At 40.3% G+C, this 27,329-nt stretch overlaps 1 protein-coding gene across 1 annotated transcript in view; it reads left to right on the top strand.

Annotated features, from left to right (window-relative positions):
- LOC119741645 (MYCBP-associated protein-like) overlaps nt 1-27,329 on the top strand; it is a 138,025-nt gene that overhangs the window by 14,813 nt on the left and 95,883 nt on the right. The window contains exons 2-4 of the mRNA XM_038217479.1: nt 5,900-6,001; nt 21,067-21,230; nt 24,923-25,094. Coding sequence (XP_038073407.1) covers nt 5,947-6,001; nt 21,067-21,230; nt 24,923-25,094 — 391 coding nt within the window. The 5' untranslated portion in view covers nt 5,900-5,946. The remainder of the gene's footprint in view (nt 1-5,899; nt 6,002-21,066; nt 21,231-24,922; nt 25,095-27,329) is intronic.

The raw sequence follows: 27,329 nt of genomic DNA, 5'->3' as shown, positions 1-27,329 counted from the left end.
GGTAACACCGGAAGTGAAGGTCAAGCGGTTTTGTGTCCGGGGACAAGAATTGTTTCTCACAGCATAGTCTACAACCTCACGAAAAAACAAACACGATACTATATTTAGTTCAAAAGATATAGCGCAAACTATTTCGTCAAAATTTGCCCTTAACTCACTTGTAATTTGATACCTGATGACGTCATGATGACGTAACAAAATATATAGTATCTTCATAACGTGGTACAAATTCACACTAGGTTTTATGATCATACCGTAAACTGTATGGAAGAAATTTTGCTTTGTTTTGATTTCAGGCTAAAGTCTTCATTTTGAATTCACCTAACTTTAACCTTCCGGTTGACCCGGAAGAAGGGGTCAAGTGAGTTCGCGTACACAAAAGGAAATATTTATCAATTCATAATCATGGTCTATCTTATTACAGAATATAAACATCACTGATTATTTTGTTCAAGAGTTCTGGGTGAAGGTAATTTGACCCTTTTCCAGCTAAAATCGCTTGTAATTTGACACCCGATGACGTCATCATGACGTCAGAGTAATATGCACCACTTCGGATGAGGGTCGATATATATTGAAAGTTACAAGTTCATACCGTATACATGTACCGTTTAGGAGAAAACCCGCGGAGAAGTATTGTCCGGAAAAAAGAAAGAAAGAAAGAAAGATTTATTGTAACAGGTCCAAAGAGTGGTCGGGTTGTGCCCGACCACTCAACTAGAGGTTTGCGTTTGTTGTTACAAATGCAGAGTGGTCGGGCAGGCTTTTTTTTCATTAAACACTGACAAGTTAAGTTCAATCATTCATTCATTCATTTCAGTTTTATTGTAAAAAAAAAAAATGGGGACCAAAGAAAATGTCCAAGGACTAAAAATATTTGGTTTACTGTAAAAATTAACTGAGAGGGGTGGAAATAAAGCCCCGAAAACAAACAGTTTGGGAGCGATGTGATAACAAACTACATATTGTTGGAAAGAAAGCTTTTCAACTGCTATTGTGTGATTGATTTGGTCAAAAGCTTTGCTAAAGTCTACTGCACATAAATTTACAAATTTACCAGCCTTATCAAGGCCATTGTGAATAGTATCAAGCATGCTAATGAGATAATGGTCAGTGGAGCTACCTTTCATATTCCCAAATTGTTGTGTATCAATAGCCAGTCTAATGTCCCTCATAATCCAGTCTGCCAAGAAACCTTCAAAGATTCGGGCTATCACAGAGGTTATGGAGATAGGGTGAAGTTGGTCGAAACTGGTGACTCGGGTTGTTTTAGGAACAGGGCAAACTGAAGCATTTTTCCAAATATTTGGAAAAATCCCAGAACTGAGACAAGAGTTGAAAATAATGGTAAGTGGGTTAGACAGTTCAAATGCAAATTCCTTCAAAAGTCTTGTGGGACAGTCATCAGGATGAGAGGCTTTGGATGTGTTCAGCTTACCAAGAGGAGTGTATATCTGATTCCGGTGTATTACAGGTACAGGCGGTGCTGGCAGGTATGGGGTTAATGTAGAAGTGTCAAGTGGAGGAAGCCTTGAACATATCTCAGCAAAATGGGAATTGATCTCGTTGGCTACCTGTAGGGGTGGATTGTTGCATCCAGGAAGGCATAAAGGTCGTTTAGTTAGCCCTGTCAAATGACGGATCTGCTGGTGCCACTATTTCCTGGTTTGGATTGTTTCAAGTGCTCTATTTTACGACTGTAAAATTGTGTTTTGCCAGATCTAATCATCCATTGGACTCTATTCCTTAAATTTCTATAAGTACCATCTCCTTTTTTAAAGGCTCTATCACGTTGCATTATTAGCCTACGTACATGTAAGTGATTGTTTATCCAAGGTTTGTCATTTTGGCGCCGTTTAAAGCTGACAAGTTTAAAATGTTGTCGGTATCGGCCATTGATTAGTTGTCAAAAATGCTCAGTCCTGCGGTCAGGGTTTTCATTGAACTCATATAACACTGACCAGTCCATTTGCGTTATCCATTGCCCAAACTCACGGATGGATGAATCATGAAAAGGTCGAAATGAGATTGTAGATGGTTCTATTGGGGCAATAGTACGAAAGGGGAGAACCGTTATCACCGAATGGTCACTGGATGAGATTGGAGCTGAGATGACTGGATCTAAGTAGCTATCATGAAGATCGGTTAAAATTTTGTCCAGAATCGAGTTACCTCGGGTGGGTTGTTTGACGATTGGTACCAATGCAGTGTGTCGCTCAATCAGGTGTGTTGGGAGGTAATTGAAGTCACCCATAATGATAAAGGAGGCATGTTCATTTGTCAGTCGGATGTTGTCAACCATAGTAATGATGTGGTCGTGGAGTTAATCCTTGTACTGTGACTGAGGCGGCGAGTATAAGACACAAACATAAATGTTTCTCATCAGCCGAGTAGACCTTGATGATGTCAGGTTAACCCATAAGACTTTATGGGGAGGAACGATGTCGGCAAAAAGTTCCCTTGCATTAATGCTGTCACGAATGTAGAGAGCAACACCCCCACTGATGCGTTCGTCACGGTCGCGGTGGAATTGTTGAAATGACAACAGTTTGCATGCAGAGGCAGGGTTTGTAGCAGAAAACCAGGTTTCAGTAACTGCGATAACATGGATGTTGTTGTTCTGTGAGATGAGTGTGGCTTCAAAGTCATTGAATTTGTTGCTCAGTGATCGGGCATTGAACAACATCACGGATGGTAAACATGGTTGGATATTCAGTGTTCAGGTGTTAATGAGCACTGATCTATTAATCTGACGGGGATTAGACAGTCCAAATCTTGGTCTAGTCGATTGCACAACAGGAATGTGAGACTGCAGGTGACTATCGTTATGTTCATTTGCATGAGTTCGGCGACCTGCTCTTTTTCCTCTGTATCGAAGTAAGCCATTGTTTTTGAGTAATGAAGAGTTTCATGGCTAAGGAAGGTGCGAGCCAGTCTGCGGTATGCAAATAGTTGATCACGAGAATATGTGATACAGTGACTGTTATGCAGATCAATTAACTCAACAGGCTCAATATTACAAGGTCGGGGGTTAATCGAAATATCCATGAATATAGTGATATCTGTTGGGGGGTCACATCCAGGTACAAGCAAGCATGTTTGTCCCCGTTTGGTCCATTTCATTATAGGAATTCTTGTAGGATGAAAACCGATTGGGCATAAACCCAGAGTTCGTTTGGGGTGATGTATACAAATTGGAGGTTGTACATACCAGGGTTGAAAGGCACTGAATGGACTGGTGAAATGTCTTTGTGGTAATGCTCCATTGTCAATCTTATTAAAGATGGAGATCCTTGAAGAAGTTCCAAGGCAAATATATAGTAGCACAACTAGTCGCACAGAAAAGGCAGCCATGATGTGTTCACAATTTCACTCACATGGGTGGCTGGAAACTCACTCGAAAAGCTTGCATTTCCGAGATAAAACTACTGTCAAAGTTACTCAGAAGATCTCATAAAGTCCTCAGTAGAAATGTGGTTGTAAAAACTAGGATGGATGATGACAAAAACAGGTGATAAAACTCGATTAAAAATCAGAAGCTACGGTGCAAAATTTTAAGATATGGCAGCTATAAACAGCGCCCTCTATAATTGAATATTTTTATGTAAGAACAAAGGATCACGAAATTAAATCCTTTACAGTACAATCAGTTATTTTGTGATAAAATTCAGTAAACATTCTATGTACACATTTAAGTTATTTCTGGCTTGATGATATCATTATTCAAAAACGGGAAGTGAATACTGATTTAGTTCGGAGAGTATACATGTTCATTGTGCAGAAGTTAAATAATGTATGAAAATATGAAAAATGTAAGTGTACATGCATTCATAACATCTAACTTCCGGTTTGATATCACAGTATTTGGAAGCAAAAAATGAACATTGTAATGGATATTGTTATTTGGGCTACGAAGATATTCGACATGGATCGAATGATATAAAATAGACTGAAAATGCGGGTAGTTTTCAAATTCTCAAGTAACTTCCGGTCTGATGACTTCATGAATTTGAAACCTTGCCAAGTTATTTGTGGTTATTCAAAGAATATCACAGGGCAATTTGATAAAATTTGAACAGATGGTTTTCAAATTAAAGAAAGCAAACACTGTTTTATGTGCCGCTAGGGGCGCCCTTTTGAAAGATGACGTCATCACACTGCGTTTTTGTCTTGCATTCCTCATTGAACACTTTCATAATTTATATGTGTGTGGTAAAATGGTTTCGCTTTTGAGTTATATTCGGTTTTTATTGCACTTCCGGTAACACCGGAAGTGAAGGTCAAGCGGTTTTGTGTCCGGGAACAAGAAATGTTTCTCACGGCATAGTCTACAACCTCACGAAAAAAATGAACACGATTCTCCATTTAGTTCAAAAGATAATGGGCAAACTATTTTCTCAAAATTTGCCCTTAAATCGCTTGTAATCTGATAAATATGATGACGTCATGATGACGTAACAAAGTTTATAACATCTTTGTTACATGATACGAGTTCACACTAAGTTTTATGATCATACCGTAAACCGTTTGGAAGAAATTTTGCTTTGTTTTGATTTCAGGCTTAAGTCTTCGTTTTGAATTGACCTAACTTTGACCTTCCAGTAGACCCGGAAGTAAAGGGCAAGCGAGTTCACATACACGACATAAAATGTATATCAATTAATGGTTTATCTGACTACATGTACAAGGTTGGAAAATAATTGATAATTTTGTTCAAGAGTAATATACGTGAAAGAATATCATCATTTTTTCAACGAAAATCGCTTGTAATTTGACACCTGATGACGTCATCATGACGTCATCATGACGTCAGAGTAATATGCACCACTAGGGATGAGGGTCGATATATGTTGAAAGTTACAAGTTCATACCATATACAGTTTAGGAGAAAACCAGCGGAGAAGTATTGTCCAGAAAAAAAAGAAAGATTTATCAGAACAATAACAGAGAGTGGTCGGGTTGTGCCCGACCACTCAAAGAAAGAAAGATTAATCGTAACAACTCCAAAGAGTGGTCAGGTTGTGCCCGACCACTCAATTAGAGCTATACGCATGTGAATGAATTGCCAAGTTTTGCCTCATACAAATTAACTACAATCTGCAAGGATTGGAAATAACAAAAATGAAAGCGCGATTTTTACTTGGATCTCCTGAAAACTTTTTCTCTACAACATTGCTTTTCCGTTGAGGGCATGTGTGACGTCACTATTGAAGAAAAACAAGTCATGCTTAATCAATGACTGTTTTATGTTATGGTACTGGTATGTGCCCCGCGCCAAAAGCCCATACTGTCATACGGCGAGGGACACATGTCACTACACATTCAGCGAACTTATTTTTCTTCGATCACCGACGGTGACGTCACACACGCCCTCAAGGGAAGAGCAATGAAATGGATGGAACAACTCGACAGATACATTTAATTGTGAGCAGTAAGTTTATCAGAAAATTTTGGGTTTTTTCCAAAATTGCCACTTGTTGGGATTAAGAGGTCTTATGGAATGTCAATTTCATGTCTATGTATTCTATGTGCCCTTATCTACGGGAATGGTGGGTTGAAAACTTCCATAAGCCAAGGAGGACAAAATAATCCAGGAAAATAAGCTCCAAAACTACTTCAAGTTGTGTCATGGTTGTAGACTAATTTCATCCGCTAAACAGAGTTCGTACACTGTGCGTATATGCAAACCTAGATTTTATCTGTGCTTCGTGTAACGCAATACTTACTGTATCAGTTTGATTAATTACAATGTAAAGGAGCTTTAAATACCAGTGCAAGTTTGTAGCTTTGTACGTTATTTTGTCAAATTGCCTATCATCTTTTCAAGTGAGTACTGGGATACATGTCAGGCTGTAAATGGATTTTTTTTTACATCTTGAAGTTTCCTTTTAAATTTCAGGAAGTCTGAGTGCTGTATACATTCAAACGTGTCAAAAGTGCCAAAACATGAGCAGTAGGCTGAGTACAAAGCCCTCCAGGAAGGACAGACCTCGCTCTAGTGGTAAGTATAGCTAAAATGGTTCAAGTTAAAATGGTCGCTCACCGTGGGGCGGGGGGGGGGGGGGAGGCCATATAGCGTACGGATTAGGTTGGACCATGGAGCTACGCATAGCTGCCAACTATTATGAATTTTTTGTAATTATTACAAATTGTTTTGTTAAATTATTAAAATACGAATTGCCACCAAAAAATTACGAATTTCCCAATTTCGCAAAAAAACCAACACTTGTTAAGTATCGTTTTTGTGAATATTCAGATAAAATCACGTACACTGATCGTCAAAATAAAAATCAATACCAGTACCGAATATTTTTGTACATGTAGTCATGGTTGTATACTTTAAAAAGATGTTTTGACTAACCGAAAAGATTTGTAGTTCTCGAATAGTAAGAATTGATATTTTGTCAATAGGGGTTCCAACCTGTGCAATGTTGTAATGGGTAATAAGAGGAACTAGTTACGAGTGAGACTCGCATTTCAAGATGGCGCCCAAAAGATTGCCATGTGAGTCCGAAGTTTTCATCATGTTTGTAGTACATGTATTCACGAAACATTTTTCGAACTTTATGTGACATCATCATGACTTCCAAGACAACAAAAAAGGGCCAATTCTTAGTAACAAGTATTGAAAGGAGTTTGAGTTTATCACAACATCCAGAAAAGATAAATCAGCATGCATAAATTTGCAAGGTATGTTGGTGGGATATTTCTATCGCATACGGTGGCCCTAAATGTGTACATACAACTTATATACAGAAAAAAATGCACACGTTATTATTGTTATTATTTATTTGACTTCAACAAACAAATTCAGACAGTAAAACAAAATTAATTTAAAACAATTAATTAATTTTTTTTCATGTTTTTTTTGGGTTTTTTGGTTGTTTTTTTAATTATCCTCTGGCCTACAGTACATTATTAATCACAACAAGAAGGGGGTGCACATGTGTGTGTATGTGTATACCATGTACCTATACGTGATGTTGGTAAAGCTGGTGCATACACTGTTGCTGTACATGCAGTTGAAAATGACGGCGCAGGTTGATTACTAATATGGATTTTGAAAAGTTGGCAGCTACATGTATGCATATGGTTGGACGGCTGCCCTTTTTAAAACATGTTTACATCATTTTTGTTTTTAATTTGGGGGCTAGTTTTTTAATAGCTTTTGTGGTGCAAGAAGACAAATTTGGATCGGAGACGTAGATGTTCCAAACCAGTGTTTGAAACCACATAAATCCAAGATTTTGCATGAAAGTTGTATCAAAGCACAAACTCAACTGGCATGGGCGTGCCCGCACATCGTGGCAGTCTGATGCAAATACCGGTACATGTGATACCAGTATTGAAATTGCTATTTTGACAAATAATCAGTGCCAAACGCACGCATGAAAGCATTATGATCATGCTGAAAAATTTGTCTCCTCTCTTGTAATGCAAAAGTGCTCCTCAAAAACACAAAAAAACTTTGCGCATTAACAAGATTGTGAACCTTCTCGAGATGGAAAACTATACCTCGAAAGCACAAATACATTTTACCCCTCTCGTAATAATAACATTGTGCCTCTCGAGATAGGAAGTTGGCCATCAAAAACAATAGTGCTCCTCTTGCGATAACTTATCGAGATGGAAAACTGCCCCTCGAAAGCACATTTACCGGTTGTGCTCCACTCGCGACATTAAAACTGGTCGCACGTCGCACATAGTGATTTGGAGATGTTCTTTTGCATGCAATCTATCGTTATCTTATCACGTGTCCCCAACGCTGTAATTAACCTACTTATTTTGTAAACATGGCAAAATACTATTGATTGCCCCAAGGGAACTGATAGAGCGAGCTATTTGAAATTGGACTTCAGCGGGCCGTGACTTGCGCAGTGCCTCCGGTAATGGTTTGACATTGCCAACCTCACAGGGGTGTGCCTCTCACAGATCGCAGCCTTCACTAACTGTCATGGCAGACATGTTACTCTGGCACTTGACTACCCACCACTCGCATAGTGGCGGGTTGGTGAGGCCCTGTGTGAGCATCATTCAAGTTCCATTAACATACTTGAGATGCTGGCAGTCTTGGAGAACTTCCGATGTTATTTTCTAAAATCAGTGATGTGCCAGATGATCCTGGTTCAATGTGACATTGACACGGTTGTGGTTTACATCGATGGCCAGGTGGGCACGCAGCCTGCATGCCTGTGTACTCTCACATGAGAAATCCCCCATTGGTGTTGTGGCGACAGTTTCATACTTTTGACTTTCCACCTCCCAAACAAGGAGAACGTCGCTTCTAACATCCTCCTTATGAATGGTGGTTCCTCTCGACGGTGGTAGCTGCTAAGCAACTAACCATGTCAATCTGCTTGTTTCAAGGATTAGTCACAGATTTCTGGTCTACTGCGCAATGGTTCCTGATCCCTGTACGTGGCAGACGAATACACTGATGATGGAGACAAACGGGCTGCCTGTTTACACCTTCCCGCCATTTCCTCTTATCCCTCGGGTTCTGAATCAATTGGAACAGAAGGATGACAAGGTCCTCCTTTTAACTCCCTGTTGGGCCCATTGATTGGTTTCCCTGGGCTATAACCATTTCCTTGGTTCACCAGTCCGTGGTACAGGTACTTCTGAGGAAAACAATATTCTGTTCCAGCGCAGCTTGGGTTTCCTTCACCTGGCTCCACAGGAAAATCTCCTGATGTGCTGGGTGCTGTCATGCAATCCCTCTGCACATCAGACCTTTCTCAAACCAGCTACGGCTTTTACATCCTGCACTTGGGGGACTTCTAACATGGCAGTAGATTACTTTATGTAAGACAGTTGAACTCCCATGTCAGTTAATTAAAGGGATGTTTGTTTTAACACCCCTGAAATATGGGACCTCTTCAACGCCTTTCCAAAAACGTACGTTATTGAGATTTTTATTGTTCTTTGAACCAGTGGACAATTTCACATTTGTTTCAATTGTCCCTGAGGTTGCCTTTTGTTACTTCTAGATATACATGTAGTAAAGAACTGTTTTCTGTATATTAGAGACGGACCACATCTGGTGGGAACCGAGTGTGCCCGTCAGATTCCCACAGAAGGATTTTGAACTAAGACTGTCGGGAGTCCTCTTTACCTCCGGAAGTCTTTGTTCCAGGCATCAAATCATTCTTGTCCGTCCCAGACAGATTAAGGTGCAAATCATGACTTTGACGTCTGATGCCTAAGGAAGAATTTTGAACTAAGACTGTCGGAGTGCTCTTTGCCTCCAGAAGTCTTTGTTCCGGGCATCAAATCATTCTTGTCCGTACCAGAATTTTGGTGCCAATTACGACTTTAACGTCGTACATTAGCTGCTCAGGGACACTTTGAATCGGTCACTTGCAGTTACATGTATTTGTCATGACAACCCTGCCATACGGACAGGCTTCTCGCGACACGTATTTGTCATGACAACCTGCCCTACTGGCAGGTTTCTCTTGACATGTTTTTGTCATGATGACAAAAAGGCCTGAAGGTCTGCCTGTATGGCCCTGCCATACAGGCAGACCTTTCATGTATTTATCACGAGGACCCCACCATACCGGTACCTGCAGGCTTTTCGCTACAAGATTGCCTGAAGATTGGTTATGGTCATCCATGAAACAACGGATATGTATCAACAGCAGAGACCATGTGATCGGCCCGCATGCACAAAATTAGGCGGAGCATGGGAGAGCAGTGTTGAGGGCGACTGACTAAGCCCCACCATGTTCTCAATACCTTTTCAGACCGTGAGACCTCCCCAGAATTGGTGTCTCCTAACTCTAATTCTTTTATTAAACTCTGTACATATAATAGTGTCTATATGTACTATGTCATAATGCTTTGCCTTTCATGATAAGTTTTTGTGCCCCTGCCACCGAACTCTTACGTTTATTTACCGGTTGGCTGTAATTCATTACGCGTGATTCCCCATATTGGGGACTGTGTCTCGGTCAGCATGTTAATAAGGCTACTCAATTTTATCACTAAATGGTCAAATTATTTATAAGCAGCAAAATTTGCAATGGATCTTCTCCTATTTGTTACTTTATATGTGTTGTGCAAAATGAAGGCTAACTCCATGCAAACATTTCACTGTGAATGCATTACATACTGTACTTACTTACGGAGAACTTTGTACATGAAACCCCATAGACAATTTTGTGACAAAAGTGGGATCCTGTAAACAGGAGAATAGCCAATCAACAGCCACAAATTTTAACCAATTGCTACATAAGGCTTGGAGGGGCAACCAGCCAATAAGAGTTCTTGTTATGCGACACTTGGCAAGGCCTGGCTATGGGCCAATGAGAAGTAGGGTTGGTTCTTTACATCCTAGAGGTAGAAAGTTTAGGCGGGAAGGAAAAATTGCTATGCAGTCACGTTTGTCTCAAGAAACAACTTGTATGGTCAATTTTACCTCACAAATTTTAATTCTCCGCCACCTTCCCCTCCTCCTCCATTCCTTCTACAATATTCGAAGCGGATAAAACACCCCATTGTTCATTAACGATATTTTACTCCTGCCATTACGATTTTGTAAATAATACTAAGGTTAGACAAAGCACAGTGTGCAACATTATACAGGGTTTTTCCTTAGCGGTCGCCCGCTCGCCAAATGCGAGTGAAAACAGCGGCGGGCGAGTCAAAACCCTCCTCTCAGTAGTCCGACGGGCGAGTCAAAAAACTGTTAAAAAAAAATAAAAATAACGAAGTTTTCCCTACAGTATTTTTCAATCAATCAAAATAAAAAGTTAAGGGTGATACAACACATGAATACTTTTGCCACGCCGACCGAAATAAAAACATCGGTAGTTCGAATTCGTGTCACTCCATGTATATTCGCAGTGCGCTGTGCATTGAAATCCCAACGACGAACATGAGGCGAATTTGCCATTACACATTGTGCACACATGCAGCGCACGTGATTTACTTCGTCTGCAGTCCACACGGTACGGACGTTACGTGTACGTTAACATCGTATTCGTATCATACAACGTGGTGAGGAGAAAACTTTCATGACAGTTTCACTGCCAAAACTTGTGCCCGAACGGATTCTTGGGATGATTTCTTGAACACTATCAAACGAATGTACCGAAAAGATGAGGACAATATGAGATTCGAGGGGCCTATTTTGAATGTAAAGACTAGTGAATGTAAAGTGGACCGTGCTCCGGAAAACGTTATGGATTGACGTGACCAGCGTAAGTTCGTGGGTCGCCCGCCCGCAGCGCTTCTTGGCTAGGCACGCTGATTGCACCATTCTTCGCTAGAAATGCATGGCGCGCGCGAGAGATTTTTTTTAAAATACTGGCCTTCTCACTCATTTTCAAACAAGTTAAAACAGTTCAGTTACTAACTTGGTAAACTCCCATTAATACCACGACTGTGTGCAATGTTTTCTTGTTCCTCAAGATAACGCTTTTTTAGTTCGTGTTTTATCAAAACATGTCGGAAATAGAACACCTAAAGCCTTAAAGGGAACATGAAATAAAATTTTGATTGCATTTTTTTTGCTTAAATCAATAAAGGATGATGTTCTTAACAATATTTTGTGTATGGCGGTGTTTATTTTCTAAGATAAATGGGGGAAAATAATTTGTGAACATGTTTGGTCAAACTACTCCGCCCCACAAAGGGAAGCTTCATTAACATAAAACTTCGCGAGGGGTATGACGCAAGCGAAGGCAGAGACTTGCCGCGCTGCGGGGGCACCGGCATTGCGGCGTGCATCATAATACATGTACATATACATTGCGGCACTGAAAGTTTTTCTGGTGTTTCGTTTGGAATCGAGGAGAAATAACACCCGATTTTCGGCCAAGCCGACAAGGTGTGTGGCTGCTGGGTGTAGCAAAACTACCAAGGATGGAGTAAGTCTTCATTTGTTTCCAGTAAATCCGAAATATCGGAGCATTTGGAGAGCCAAAGTGAAGGTAAATACCAGAGCAAAGTGGTCCGGGCCCAGTGAGTTCGCGGCCCTCTGCGCTGCACTTTGAGCCGTCGTGCTTTGATGCTGTACAGCAACTTGGGCATGCCCCTAAAAATACATCGAGTCAGTGTCTGAATCATTAGAACTCTGATTCGAATCGACGAATCTGTACCATTTTCATCAGATTCGCAAAGGAAAGAAGAGGACGGTCTTCGGAACTTTTACGGTCATGACGGTCGTCGTTGTGTTCATTCGACAACGGTGGCACCGTGGCACGTCCACCCGTACGTGTGTACTGTACATATCCCATGTAGACACATTCGTACGTGTGCATATAATGCCACGTACGGGTACGCGGCGGCTGCACACAGCACAGTAGCTTCGCTAATCCGTCTCGTACCCAGACGTCATTTACGGGCCCTGAATTTCTCTGCCTTTGTTTATGTCATGAACAGCGCCCTCCTTTGGAGTTGCCGCGAAAATCAAAAAGGGGGGGTTCAATTTTGGACGGCAAATTACCACACTAAACGTACACCAGAACCAGTTCTGCTTTTAATTCACATTCATAAATACCTCAGACAGTTTAGCCATTCCTATTGGTCGAGAGCCCGTCACGTGGCCGGTATTAAACGGATGATAAAGACATGGCTAGCTGGTCTTAAACACTTTTCCAGTGTCACAATAAAATGTGGACTCCTAAAAATCCAGTGCCTCTTATCGTTTCATTGGTTGAACGTTCACAATCCTCACGTAGGCATGCGCAACACTACCAGGGAGATAGAATTTTATAGTTCTAAATTCAAAATGCAACGCGCCAGGTGCGTTCTGCGCGAAATCGCATAGAACACGATACGCGCGCGTCAATCTCCATAAAAGGGTTGTTTTCATCTTACTCGCCAGCTGAACACTCCATTATTTTGCAGGAGGAATGATTCAAAAAGCATAAAGTGAATTTGTTGAACAAAATCGGGATGTTTTGAACGAATTATATGGGTTTTTTTACCGAAAAGGTATTTATGAATGGGAATAAATATGTACTCCGTCGGTATTTATCACTCTGTTTAATACCACTTAGAGTCTGGTTGCTGATAATTACCCTCGCCTCCGGCTCGGGTAATTATCAGCACCCAGACTCTAAGTGGTATTAAACAGAGTGATAAAAACCTCCGGAGCACACATTTATTCCCTTATTTAATACACATAAATGAATGTATATATAAAATAAAATACGTTATGAAAATTTTGGACTGCATGTTTCCTTTAAGTTCGGAATGAAGCACACTGCATAAATTTTGATTATAACTTCTCCCCCTATTTGATTCCTGTTAATTAAGCCTTGCTCTATGTTAAAGCATGGACGATTAAAGAAACATTGACATCACTTAAAAAGGAACTACATGCAATGGTTAAGATAATTGCCGATTGTATTCATATTGCATAATTTATTATCAAAAATGTTATCAAAATTCTTGTGGTGATTTGATTGAAAGTTACTATTAAAACATGTGGGCTAGTGAAAAAGGTTGCGGGCCAGTGAAAACTCTGGTTTACTGGCCCGGCCGGCCAGTTAAGGAAAAAGTTAAGGAAAACCCCTGTTATGTAAGTAATTTAATGAGTAGTTAGTATTTTATGTTGTTCCCCTGAGTCAATACAACAGGGGAGGATGAACCGTTCCTTCTTCTGTAAGTTCAAATGAAGAAAGAACAGTGCATGGAAAATCTTTTGTGGACTTGGCATACAATGCATTTACTTAGAAACAATTTATAGCTTTGTGGTGATATGAAGTTTCCTGGCACTTTCTTAGTAGATTTTCAGTTCGGCCTATCGTAAATAGGTCATTTATTGCATTGAAGATTGAGCTGTGGTGCTCCGAGTCAAATGGTGCTTGAAGCTGCCCTTGGGCCTTTGTGGGTGCCTAAAAAACTGAAGAGCTATGGTTTTAGAGTCAAATGGTGCTTGGATGAGCTATTGGTGCTCTAGGCCTTTGTGGTGCCCAACATAATAATAGGGCTCGCGCACTCCCTGTTTTGCTGCCGGTGCTGAAAGATGGCATCCATCTTTCAGCAGTCACTGGATACTGGTGAAATTCCCCATGACTGGAGGATTGCAAACATAGCGCCGATATATAAGAAAGGAGATCGCAGTGTAGCTGCCAACTACCGACCAGTATCGCTCACATCAATATCATGTAAAATCCTTGAGCATATCATCTTTAGCCATGTGATGGGCCATTACGACACTCATGAGATCTTAATCGAAAGTCAACATGGCTTCCGCCATGGCCGCTCTTGTGAATCACAGCTCATCATTGTAGCCCATGATTTTGCCAAAGCCCTGGATGACAGAAAGCAAACAGATTCCATAATCCTCGACTTCTCCAAGGCCTTTGATCGAGTACCCCACCAAAGACTCCTCCTTAAATTACATCACTATGGGGTACGTGGCTCTCTTTTGAAGTGGTTCAGCAACTTCCTCACCAAAAGATCCCAACGAGTCGTGGTGGATGGCGAAGCCTCGGAGTGGTCAGATACATGTTCTGTCTGGTGTGCCCCAAGGCACAGTACTAGGGCCACTGCTATTCCTAACATTCATCAACGACATATCAGACTCCATCACTTCGTCTTTACGCCTGTTTGCTGATGATTGTTTTATGTACCGGCCCATAAACACCGTGGATGACTGCAGAGCTCTTCAGAACAATCTTGATACACTGCACTCTTGGACAGCCAAGTGGCAGATGAAGTTCAATTCAGACAAATGCCATGTGATGCAAGTCTCCCACCGCATAAACAACATCGACTTTGACTACCACCTGGGCGACGACACATTGACGTCAGTTAACGAACATCCATACCTGGGTCTTACTTTCACATCCAAGTTCTCCTGGAAGACGCACATATCAAACATCACCTTAAAAGCTAACCGGATGCTGGGGCTTATTAAAAGGAACCTGAAGCATTGCCACCCACGGTTAAAACAACAAGCCTACACCTCTCTGGTCAGGCCACATCTAGAATACTGCTCCACTGTTTGGAATCCCCACCATCAAACCACTATCAACCAGGTCGAAGCCATCCAGAAGAGAGCAGCTAGATTTGTGCTGAACATCTACCAGCGTACTGAGAGTGTGAGCGCAATGCTACAAAACCTGCAGTGGGCTTCACTCCAATCTAGAAGGGAAGCAGCCATCAAGATCATGCTATACAAAATATCCAATAATCTCATCGCAATTAATAGATATCAGTACCTGACCCCCATGACAGATACCAGACTTCGAAACTACCATCCGGAAAGATACCAGCTTCTCACAACCCATTCCTCCAAGGACATCTATAAGTTCTCCTTCATGCCTACAGCAGTCCGGCTCTGGAATGCCCTTCCTGCAGACGTCATCACAGTTCCATCAGTGGACGTCTTCAGGGCACACATCTCTGCCAAGTAGCTCCAAGATTGGAGCTTTTTTACTCGCACTTAAATTTTTCTTCTGCACAAACTTCCCCCTGCTTCACATGCACCTTAAACTTCACCTCAGCGTTAACATCCAGAAGTGGACTTTGCTGAGTACCCGCGTAGATGTACGGTAGATCACTTTGTGTACAAAACGAATGCACGCAACATACACACGCCCAGTGATTTTGTTTCAAAAAGTCGGATATTTTCATTCCTCATTTATAAGTTAAGATTTTAAAATATTCCTTGTAATTTATAAAGATAGTTTAATGATGTAATAAACTTACATATTTTCCCATTGTGATTGGGATTGGAGTTAAAATAACACTGGAATTTGCTGTTTGAAAAGTCTCATTTTAACTCTGAGTACGAAAATAATGCTGCACGCACGACATGTTACGTTCACGGGCCATGCCGCGACGTACAGACCGGTCCATGCGCGCGCATCGTGTAAGCATTACAGTTTTGTTCCCACCACTTGATAATGTAAACGAAACGGAAAATTATCACATTTGAGATCGAGTGCAGCCAAAACATTGTCACGTGATGCGTATTATTGTCACGTAATGCATATTCTACACCGGTTCCAGTACAGTCAAAATTTATTAGTGGATACCAGTTGAAGTCCTTCGTTTTCGGAAACCATCCAGACTCCATCGCACGTGGTGTAAACGAAATGGATGCTTTTGCTACCGCATCGCAGTACCGGCGATCATTTCACTTTTCGTCCACATCATAGTACCTCGATCTTAATAATCGATCTCTCCTTGTATCTCAGGTGGCGTACCGGTATCTAATAATTTTGTGGCCGTTTTGAGAGTGAAATCTGATGTTTTTAAAATTTTGTTGGGTGGCTATAGCATGTACCATTTTTGTGTACAAATGTGATGTAACGTTAGGCCATAGAAATTACGCAGGAAAATCACTACATGTAGCGCATAGCGCATACTTTTATTTCTAATTTTTTTGGTGGTCTTTTTGGGTCCACATCGTATATCTTCACACAATCCTTATGTCATTTAAATTTGGTGAATATATTTTCTAGTAAATGGAAGTTTTGTTACTTTTAGTGCTTTTTTGGTTGGACTTTTTCAACCTTGCCGTCTGTGATTTTTAGTGTAAAAATACATTTTTAACATCCATTTTATTGCATATTATGATTTTTAACAACTCAAAACCAACTGAAACCAATAGTATTTGTGATAAACAATGGACAAAAACAAGTTTAAGTTTACCAAAGTGTTTATTTACACTTAAACAGATGTTTATGCCTTTTTATTAAATTTCACAAAAATTCACCATTTTCGTACACATTTCCTATACAAAATAATGACATTTGATCGACATATATATTTGGCCATAACTTTGGATTGCACAGGTCAATTTTTTCCATTTTACCATCATTTGTTTTCATTTTGGGTGGGCTTTACAATGAAAGCAATCTCTTAAACAAATACAACCATTTAAAAAAAAGTTCACTAGCCCTAATAATAATAATAATGTGCTGCATGCATGATGGGTCGGCTGCCCAGAAAAAAACCTGTCTACATGTCAGAATTTTTTCTAATAACCCCCCCCCCCCGCAAAAATTCCTGGATCCGCCCCTGAGACACTTTAAAGGTGCATGGCTTGATTAAAACTGCAGCTGAGATACACTGTGTATGTAGATTAGAATGAAAAACTAGATTTATTGTACGTGCACATGGTATACAAAAAAATATGAGTAAAGTTCTCTATAGGCATGTTTATTTCAGGCAAAACAAAAAAGTAGTGTGTTAACGATAACGGCCTGAAAAAAAATTCGAGGTAGATAGGTAGGGAAATAATTTTATTTTGTATATATATTTTTTCATTTCAGTTCTGCATGCCCATGCATGTTCTTTCGCGCTCCATTCTACTCGTAATTTCCTAAGACTTGTCTCAAGTTGAAAGTACTAGTAACTCAGAGTGGACTAGACTTGAAATCAAGTCTGTAATGAGTGGTTTTAATCACGTCTGCCGCGCGCGACTCAACTGCCAAGCTCTGTGCCGGGGGTACGACGTACCGCGTGCTGTCCTAGTAGCGGGGACGCTCCCTACATTTTCGACCCCATGCGTGTGCGATCCCATGCGTGTGCTGCATTACAGACTTGAATAACTCGTTGTCAGGTGTGCACAGGCAATGAGACTTGCTACCAAAATTGGACGGAGCAGTCTGATTGTTAAGAATCAAGAAAATATGAATATTCAACAGGCATCTCTTAGCCGATGCGTTTTTGGCTTGCACGACGACACACACAAGTTTACATACGTATATATACACGTATACAACCAATTATCGCGGCATGTTAGTGTAGTCTTCACCAAACATTCTCAATAGCTTACATCAAATTTCTTCGGATTTCCTATCGCCCAACGTTAAATTGGAGGTGTTGGAAGCTAGCACTGAAAGGTATAGAGGTTCCATTGACCATGGGTTGCGAAAACTGGGGATTTCCAGTGCTCAAAAACCCCAACAAACTGTGGCAATCGCAAATTTTCTTGACGGCAACGACACCTTCGTGAATCTACCCACCGGGTACGGGAAATCCCTGATATACCAGCTAGCCCCTTTCTGTATCGACTTCATAAAGGAAGGTCTATATCACGTAATGTAGGCATACTTTCTTCACTCACGAAGCCTTTCAAGCCTTGAGTAGAATACCACCACAATATAATTACACATGATTCAACTAATTAAACCAACATGATGAACTAGGGCCATCGACCAGTGCATAGCGGTTCTGTAACCTTAAAAATGGGCACAAACCGCGAACGAGTACGAGTTCGTTTTCAGGGTGACAGGGCCCACCGTAAGGTCATGACTAAATCTGCTAAATGCACTTCAAAAATCTATCAGATTTATCAAAAATCTGCCAAATTCCCCAGACTTACTCGAAATACACTAAAAACACCTTAAATAACATGCAGTTTTTATAATATTGCCTTAATTAAAGTTCAAATTACATTTTAAACAATCTATAACCACATAAAGGTAATATGAAATTTCAGGCAAAACTCGTTTTTTAACAAAAATATGTCAAAGTTAGCCGAAAATCGGCTAAAACGGTCACTATGCAGGGTGATTAGTTAAACTGCAACAAACCACATGGGCCAAAAGGAGCTAACATTTACAGTCGGCGCGCACTTCATTTTTTGAAGGGGATTTACAATTATTCGTAGCAGTTTCAACTTCCATAATCACTTAAATATTACTCCTTTTATTCAAAGACAGTTGCAAAAGTACCAATATTATCTACAATGTTATACTCTTTTTTTACTGTAATTTTAGAAATAGGACTGCCAAATCAAATGGAAACTTGAAAATGATCATGTAATAATTACCCCCATATTTATAATGGATGTTTCTTCGTAAACCAGATGGGCTACTATTGGCCCTCGCTATGGAAACGTCATGCATATGCATTGCAGTGGCTGCATATATGAATATTCGCTTGAAAACGTGTTAGTCAAGTCGTTAGACACAGACTGACCATGCCGCCCGGTAGTACATGACTTTGGCATGGCATGAATGATTGTAGCGCTCACGTTGCATGGACGGCGGTGGTATGCGGATTCTGGCGCTGATGACGGACATAAACCACTATAGTCTAACGACTTGTCATCAAGTCTAAGAGTGGACAAGCATTTCAGTAATTTTCAATTTGAGAAGGTACCGTTATATTTTGTTCACCCTTCATTCCATTGTTGTACACTTACTTGCATTTTACCCAGACTGATGATGAACCTCCGGGTTGCTGGGTGAATTTTTTTGTTTTCACTCTGTATTCAATTATTCAGGCATTCAAGATATTCAATCGATACATTTCATTCCAAATTAATTCGTACTGTCCGTCGGCCAGGCGAGTCTCAAACTCAAATTGTTTTAGATTGTGAATTGCAACACGACTCCAGTCAGCCTGTATTTTGTTCATAAAACGACGGCTGCTGCATGCATTCTGCTTTGTGGTCTCGGACCCAGGCGAAGAACTATTTATCCATACAGAGAATAATGCAGTGAACACAACCATCACGGACTGCATGCTGCTAAAACTATCTGTCACATTTACGGTACGTCTGTACGATGAACAAGAAGCATCGATATTAGGAGGATTATTTGCTGGCCTGTGGACGTGGTGGTCAATAAAAACATCGATAAATGTCTTGCTGAGATCTATGTTGATCAATTTCAGCTGAGCTGGTTGATATATATATATTCATGGTTTATTTATTCAATCATACAAAAAAGAGACATTGCAGCCAGAGGCTGAATTGCGCCTCCTCTCACAAGTTCACAATAAAAATTACAAAACCATAACATTAAAAACAATGAAATTTACAATAAATAACATAAAGGTCACACTTGGAGGCACTTCTCGATTTTTAAACTGAACAATTTTGACACTTGGCCGTCAGACGCCACGTTGAATTCAAAATCATGACATTGTTATGACAAGTAGAAACTTGTCCATGTACACGTGAGCGAATAAAGTGTAGGCTGGTGTGATATGAAAATCAGACTCCAATGAAAATCGGACTCATTTTCCATTATTGGTGAAATCCTCTCACGTAATATGCATGACCGTGCGCAAGTAATATCCCAAGAAAGAGTCCGTACAATGTATTTCATAAAAACCTAAATTACGTATTGGCTGGTGCTCACTACTCGACCTCATGCATCAGATTCAAATGAGCTAGCTCTGCACACGCACCAGTTCACCCCGATGCGTTTGTGCAAAAATAATCGTGCTTCATGTAGTTTGAGAATTCAAGTTTTGAGATCGTAGCGATTTTCGCACGTTTAACACGGGTGTGTTTGTGTCAAATCATGGTCAGTTTCAAGTATGGGAAATGGTTTATGTTCGTGGCAAATAATTAAAAGTACTTGAAATGTTTGAAATTTGTTCATTTAAAATTATCAATATCAACCTTCTAAAAAGATTGAGGTCAGCAATTTGGCCGAAAAAAATCCAGGTCGGTCGGGTTACCGTAAACACACCTTTTTTTTTTTTTGGGCTCATAAAAAATGCTTCTAATTTCCCCAAAACCGGCAGCACTGATCCTTAATTATTTATAGTGTTTGATTGATGATCCTTCATACAAGGTGGATTACAGAAATCAGGCCTTCACCTTTAAAAGGTATTATATAAATCTAAACCTAACTTTTTATGGAGAAATGTTACAATGTACATGTAGGTATAAGACTATCAATTGGGACTTTAATTAATACACCTTCAGGTGCAGGTTCAGTTAAGCCTACACCAGCACAGTTGATTCACAATATTACTGTAATTACCGTACATGTAGATCAAGGAATGATTAAAGCAAATGTGAGTTTGCTGTCTTCAAACGTCAAAGAAAAACTTTTAAACTCAGATATTGACTATAATCAAAACAATGATATTGGGTAATTATGCAAAACCTAAATGTAAGTTTAGTCGCTGCTGATGAAGGGGTGTTTGAATGTGTAAACAACATCTTACACCTTGGAATTAGGTGAAATCAGTTGATTTAAATGATTAATGACCCTCAATTTATATATTTTGCCAAAAATAGACTTTACAAAAAAAGTGATGTATATCAGTGATTTTGAAAAAGTAATCAGTTGATTTAAATCCAGATTTAAATCAGTATGTAAAAAAAGGAATGTTTCTTTTAATTAGACAAGCTGAAAGCTGGACGAAAACGTGATGGAACCCCTGAGAAACCAGTGAGTCCCAATCAATCTCAGTCACAAATGGAGGAAGACATTGTTCCTGTCAGTAAGAAGATTCTAGACGGTGAAGACATCAGAGCTTTGGCCATTGATCATCAGGAGTTGGCTAAAGTAAGTACAGTACTTACATGAATTTAACTTCTCAAGTCATTAATTAATGATTACATTTATGATATTTAGCCAAAGTCATCCTTTCTCTTGTGCATAATACTGAGGTCGCTGTGCATTTTATCCAAGGTGAAAATAATTTAATAGTTACATGTAAATTCACAATTGTAAAAGTGGAGGTTTTTTATAAACCTTTTCTTGTGCACACTTGTGTATTGTGTGGCCCTTTTTAAACTCATTGATAACCCATATATCTATTTCTTTAAATGTCCGATTTTTAAAACGTGAGGCAGTGGAATAACTCACGCGGAATAACTCACGACCATAATGAGTACCGGTAACTGTAATTAGAAATAAAATTCCAAAAAATGCAGTGTAGGCCTAGTCCCAGAAATGAGAAATCCCTAGGTTTTGTGAACCCCCCCCCCCAAAAAAGGAGAGTGACGAAGACAAACAAACTTAACTACCACAGGCAGTAACTATGGACCATGTGGATGTCCATAGATATAGTCGTAAGTGTATAGGAAGTGTCATGAATCTGTGTGGGAAAAATTTACTTGAAAGACGAAATGCAGTTTGTGAGAAAAGGCAAAAACGACAAAACCTGAGTTAAAAACATTCGATTGTAAATAGTTTGGGACAATTAGTTGAAATAACTGTTTAGCTGTACATTGAACTTTCGGTAGTTAGCCAATGGTTATGTTTTAAAAGATGGCAGGTTTTTTTGTGTTTTTTGTGTGTGTAAGAAAGTAGGGTTTAATATGAAGACATTGATGAAAAGTCACGGCACAAAATAAAGATGGTGATATTGCTGAAACAACGGATTTGTGCCTTGTTAGTGCCGTTCCACCTTCCAACAACTGTGACTGATTGTTCAGTATTATTCAGCACTCTTGGGCATCGCCACCCAATTTAGTTCATCATTGCGATTTGTAAAGCACGTGCCTCCGTAGGAGTGGTATACAACAGTATTAATGATCTGCAACCTCTGAAAATATCGCTACATGTGGATTTTACTCTAGCCGCAACACACGTGCAAAAGCTGGCCAAAACACCGCTCAGGCGCTGACAATATCACACAACACACTCTAGATGAAAGATTGCACGTTGCGCACATAGTGGTCGACAGACAGGTTGTGGCAGTTTAAGCAATGAATGTCACCCCTCTGTACCTGTAAAAAAAAACACACACCTGCACACTGGAGGGAAAAGATTATCGGAGGGAAAAGAGTTACGTAAGAGCAGCATGCACCACAGACCCTTTTACGGATAGCCCGGAAGTGTGCAGTGTAGGCTTTTGATTGGTTACACCGTGAGCACCATGGACCCTTTTACGGATAGCCCGGAAGGGTGCAGTGTAGGCTTTTGATTGGTTACACCGTGAGCACCATGGATCCTTTTACGGATAGCCCGGAAGGGTGCAGCGTAGGCTTTTGATTGGTTACACCGTGAGCACCATGGACCCTTTTACGGATAGCCCGGAAGTGTGCAGTGTAGGCTTTTGATTGGTTACACCGTGAGCACTATGGACCCTTTTACGGATAGCCCGGAAGGGTGCAGCGTAGGCTTTTGATTGGTTACACTGTGAGCACCATGGATCATTTTACGGATAGCCCGGGAGTGTGCAGCGTAGGCTTTTGATTGGTTACACTGTGAGCACCATGGATCCTTTTACGGATAGCCCAGAAGTGTGCAGTGTAATTGAAGCAATGCATCAACAGTGTTGTAGAACTGGTACTCGTACTCGAGTACTACTCAAGTACTTTTTTTCTCGTACTCGTACTCGAATGTCAAAGTATTCGTACTTGAAATGACAGTACACATGTCGAAATTGTACTTGATCATCAAAGTACTTGTACTCAAATAGCAGAAATGGTATAGCTTGACTTTATATACCACGGCCTTATTTCATCGATACTTTCAGTTTGAAATGGTTGATTGGCTTGTGGAGAAACACCGGACAAACACATTTTACAGCTAGCCGTGAGTGGGTCCGTGTATCAGTCTGACTGGGCTTGGGGCAATTACGCACAATGAACCATTTGCCGTATGGCCGTATTTGGGAAATACAACTACTCATACTCGTACTCGTACTCAGAAGTACAGTACTCGTACTCGTACTCGGAAGTAAGAGTACTCGTACTCGGAGACCTGTTCTTGTACTCGGAGGTACAAGTACTCGTACTCGTACTCGGCAACCTAAGTACTCGGCAGTACCGGTACTCGGTACTCGGAAAAAAGTACTTGACTACAACACTGTCAGCATCGATCCCTCGTTGATCCCAAAACAGTTGATCTCAAAATAACGCAACACTGAATTGTACGTGGCGGGCAGCAAACTCACAACGTCAGCCATGGTGGAATTAACACCACTCACACGCATCATCATGTACATTGTATGCAACATACCGGTACATTGTATGTTCATATCGACATGGCGAGCACCGTAGACCCAATTAACCTCGTGTGTCAAGCAGTAAGCGTTGCCATTGACCATTTTATGGATAGCCCGGAAGTGTGCAGTGTATGGCCAAGGTCACTACTGTTTAGGGAACAACGCCCAAGTAGAACTCGGAAATGGAACCCATATGTTCAAGCCGTTGACCACGCACAACCTTGACTCGCAGAAAAGCAAACACAGAGGGCATCCAGGCAATCAACGTGAAAGCGCACACGAAGGCCAAATTGTGGTCTGCGGGTAAAGCTGCAGGTTGGGGGTTTGAGTCCTGCCTGGGGTCATGGTGCTGTGCTCTTGGGCAAGGCACTTTGTCACTCATTGCTTCTCTTCACCTAGGAGTAAATCGGTACCTGTGAGGGCAGAGATGGTTATTGTGTTTGATTTAGCTTCCTTGCGCCTAACAGGCAGCTTAGAGCTGTATACTCCCTAGGAAGCTGAGATGGTATTTTGAATGTTTCAGCAGGGGTAATGAGCAGGGGTAATAATAGGTCAATACTTACATTTCAAGCCATTTTCTCCAGTCTTTGTTATATTACTTTTCATGCCAATTTACATATCTGGCAAGTCATTTTAGTTTTGTGTGACATGGAACATCTACTCTAATAATTCAGTAAATTAGGACCAAAATCACCAATTTTGTTTGGATGGCTCTGGACTAAAACAGTGACACAACAGTGACAATAATTGCCTCCCTCAAGTGTTTCAGATTTGTCTATATTTTCATGATAAAAAGTAGTTTTGTATTTTTTTTTTTTTTTAAATAGTCCTACCGGTACCTACACACTTTTGGGGGGGGGGGGGCAGTGTAACCAGAACAACAGGTACATGTGTAACCAGGACAACAGGTACATGTAAACCCTAAGTTATTAGAAATTGTGATAATTAAAATGAATTTATATATCTCTGCATCACTAACTCTGTACCATACAAGATTCCAATCGAAAGGAAATGCAGCACATGTACCTTGTTACCAAAATTATGATCTCGAAATTTAAAGTGTGTGATATCCATGGATGAAGATCCTGCGTGTATATTTGAAAGACCAGTCAGTTCCATATTGTGGAACTTTATCAGGTAAGGACATGTTCACTTTGGTATATACTGTGGAATTGACCCTAAACAAAGCTTTGGTGAAGGGTATTGTGGAAATGTCTTTCTGGGCTTTCTTTTTTGAGAAAGATGAAAATAGGGTTGAAATACCAGCACCTCAAACCTTTTCATTTAACCAAACACACAGATACGTGCAACCAAACAACTTTCAGCTGGCTACAGCAAAGAGATTGTAAGCAACAAAGTCACTGTGCGGAAGCTACAGCCTCAAGCAGAGTCGGATAAACCAAGAACAAAAAACATCTTGATTGCCAAGCCAGCTCCACCTAATGCATCTCTCAAACAGGAGGATTTCACAGGTAAAAATTTGTAATGATTGTTATAAGCTCATGTAACTCTTTTTTTTTATGGATTTCTAAACTTATTTTGATATTGCAAAACAATTACAATGCAGAATCAATGTGTAATTAACAAGCACGAGTCTTAAAAATGTACATGTACTTTGCATAGCCATGGTGGAGCCATGGTGGAGCCAGAGGGGGCCATGGCCCCTGCCTGTTCCCTATGCCTTAAAAAGACGGCTTGCCTCGGCTATTCGTTGTGCACAGGCTGTTTTAAAAATAATTGCAAAATCCCACCATACCTACCTTAAACATGTACAAGAAGCCTTACTGTATATCCATGCTATCATGTATGCATTCTCTACGAACACGTGCAGTACGCGTACAATGTACTATGCAGTGCCAACTGACCCCAGTTCGCTGGTGCATGATATAGGTAGCCACTCCACATCCCCTATGCATATTCTCAGCTTGAGCATCATCATCGACATCATCGTCATCTATGGTGTATGTTGTACATTAAAAAGTGATATGGTGCTTCCTTCAAGTTGTGCAAATTACAATCACTGATGATTATATTCTGTTGGACACCAGAAGTAAAGCCTACACACACTAGTAACAATAACTCTTGCACAATTTGACTGCCAATGGTTTGGCCTAAAATGAATCTGAACCTAACATTAGGCATTCAAATTTAAATTGGACTGAATTAAAATCGAGAAAATTTCAGGAACTTTTTTCATGGAAACATTTCATTTTTGTAGTAATAACATGGCTAAAAACTAGTGTTAAGATGTGCAATGTTTTGCTCTTCTGCTTTTACTTTGATTTAAATTAGGGCCTACACTGATTTTGACAAAACATTGAGAAAGGGATTTAAAGATTATGTCAAAAATATAATCCTTTTTTCCAAAACTAAAACTATGGAAATGGAAAATGCTTGGTTTATCTGGTGCAGGCAGTTTGTGATCGGAGTAGGGCTTTATTGGCAGTGTGTATGATTCGAGCAGAATTTCCTTTGATCACCCCTGTTGATTGGCTCAAACGTTCACCGAGGTTTTCACTGATGGTGGGTGGAATGAACGAGCATTGAGGTATCGGTCTGTATGTGTAGGTTTTCTGTATACAGAGTGCCTAAGTGAACCATCGGCCCGTTTGGAAATGAGTACATCAAGGAAAGGCAATGAATCGGATGCAAAGCCTCAAATCTTATATCATTATTACTATGTTGCCATGACATGATGAACACTATCACTTCAATTACATTATTAAACGCACGGACCCGGTTTGTAAAGGTTGGCTGGACTTAGCCGCCCTTGTTTAAAATTCCTGTGTGCACCTTAAAAATTCAAGAAAATAGTATTGTGAAGTTATCATATTTATCTTCTCTATGAGCACTTAAACTCATTCATCTGTGTCTGTAAGATTTCTTTCACTTGTCGTTGTCATTGATCGAGAGGACTTTGTCTTTGCTTCATTATTACCAGCATACTCTCGAAAAAGTGGCCGGCCACCATTCTATACCAAACCTCATTGGCCGTGGGTTTTGTGCGTAAACCTTATCAGTCAGCCGATCACACTCAATTGACTTCGGCACAACCGCAAGTTCCATCATAAAGAATAAGTTAACCTGACCATTTTTTACGAGAGAGTGTTTCTAATGGCTATAGTGGGCTTTCAAAGAGAACTTTTGCAAATGGGAAAGACACTTCGGAAACATCCAATCAGTTTGGATATTAACAGTATTTAATTAACAGTATTTAATTACTATTATTTTTCGGTGTGGTGGTTGGGGGGGGGCTAGACAGACGATATATTCGAATGGCGCAATAAGACCGACAGCGGGCACAATAAATTCGCGATTGATTTGGGTTTCAAAAATTTCTACGTGAGTCATTTGCATAAAAAGTGACCCCACATTTTTTTGTGAAAAAAGAGACCGTCTAGTTTAAAAATCGGTGGAATCGTGTAAATATAGCCGAGGATCCTCTCCCTAGCTTTTGGGCTATTATGTAAGAGCAAATTTGATAAAATTAAGGTAAAAAAATGGGTCCTATTTGCAAGAGAAAATGTAGGGATGCCATTGGTGAATTTGGCAGCACGCAGGCTCAGCCATTACCAGCATACTCTCGTAAAAAGTGGTCCGGACACCATTCTATACAAAACCGCATTGGCCGAGGGTTTTGTGCGTAAACCTTAGGCCGAAAAAAAGTAGTTCTGCTTCTGATTACATGCCTTTCAAAAACAGGGTCG

The sequence above is a fragment of the Patiria miniata genome, unplaced genomic scaffold (genome assembly GCF_015706575.1).
Source record: "Patiria miniata isolate m_02_andy unplaced genomic scaffold, ASM1570657v1 HiC_scaffold_5, whole genome shotgun sequence".
Classification (NCBI taxonomy): Eukaryota; Metazoa; Echinodermata; class Asteroidea; order Valvatida; family Asterinidae; genus Patiria; species Patiria miniata.
The sequence above is the reverse complement of the archived record's forward strand: the minus strand, read 5'-3'. Positions and strand labels throughout refer to the sequence as shown.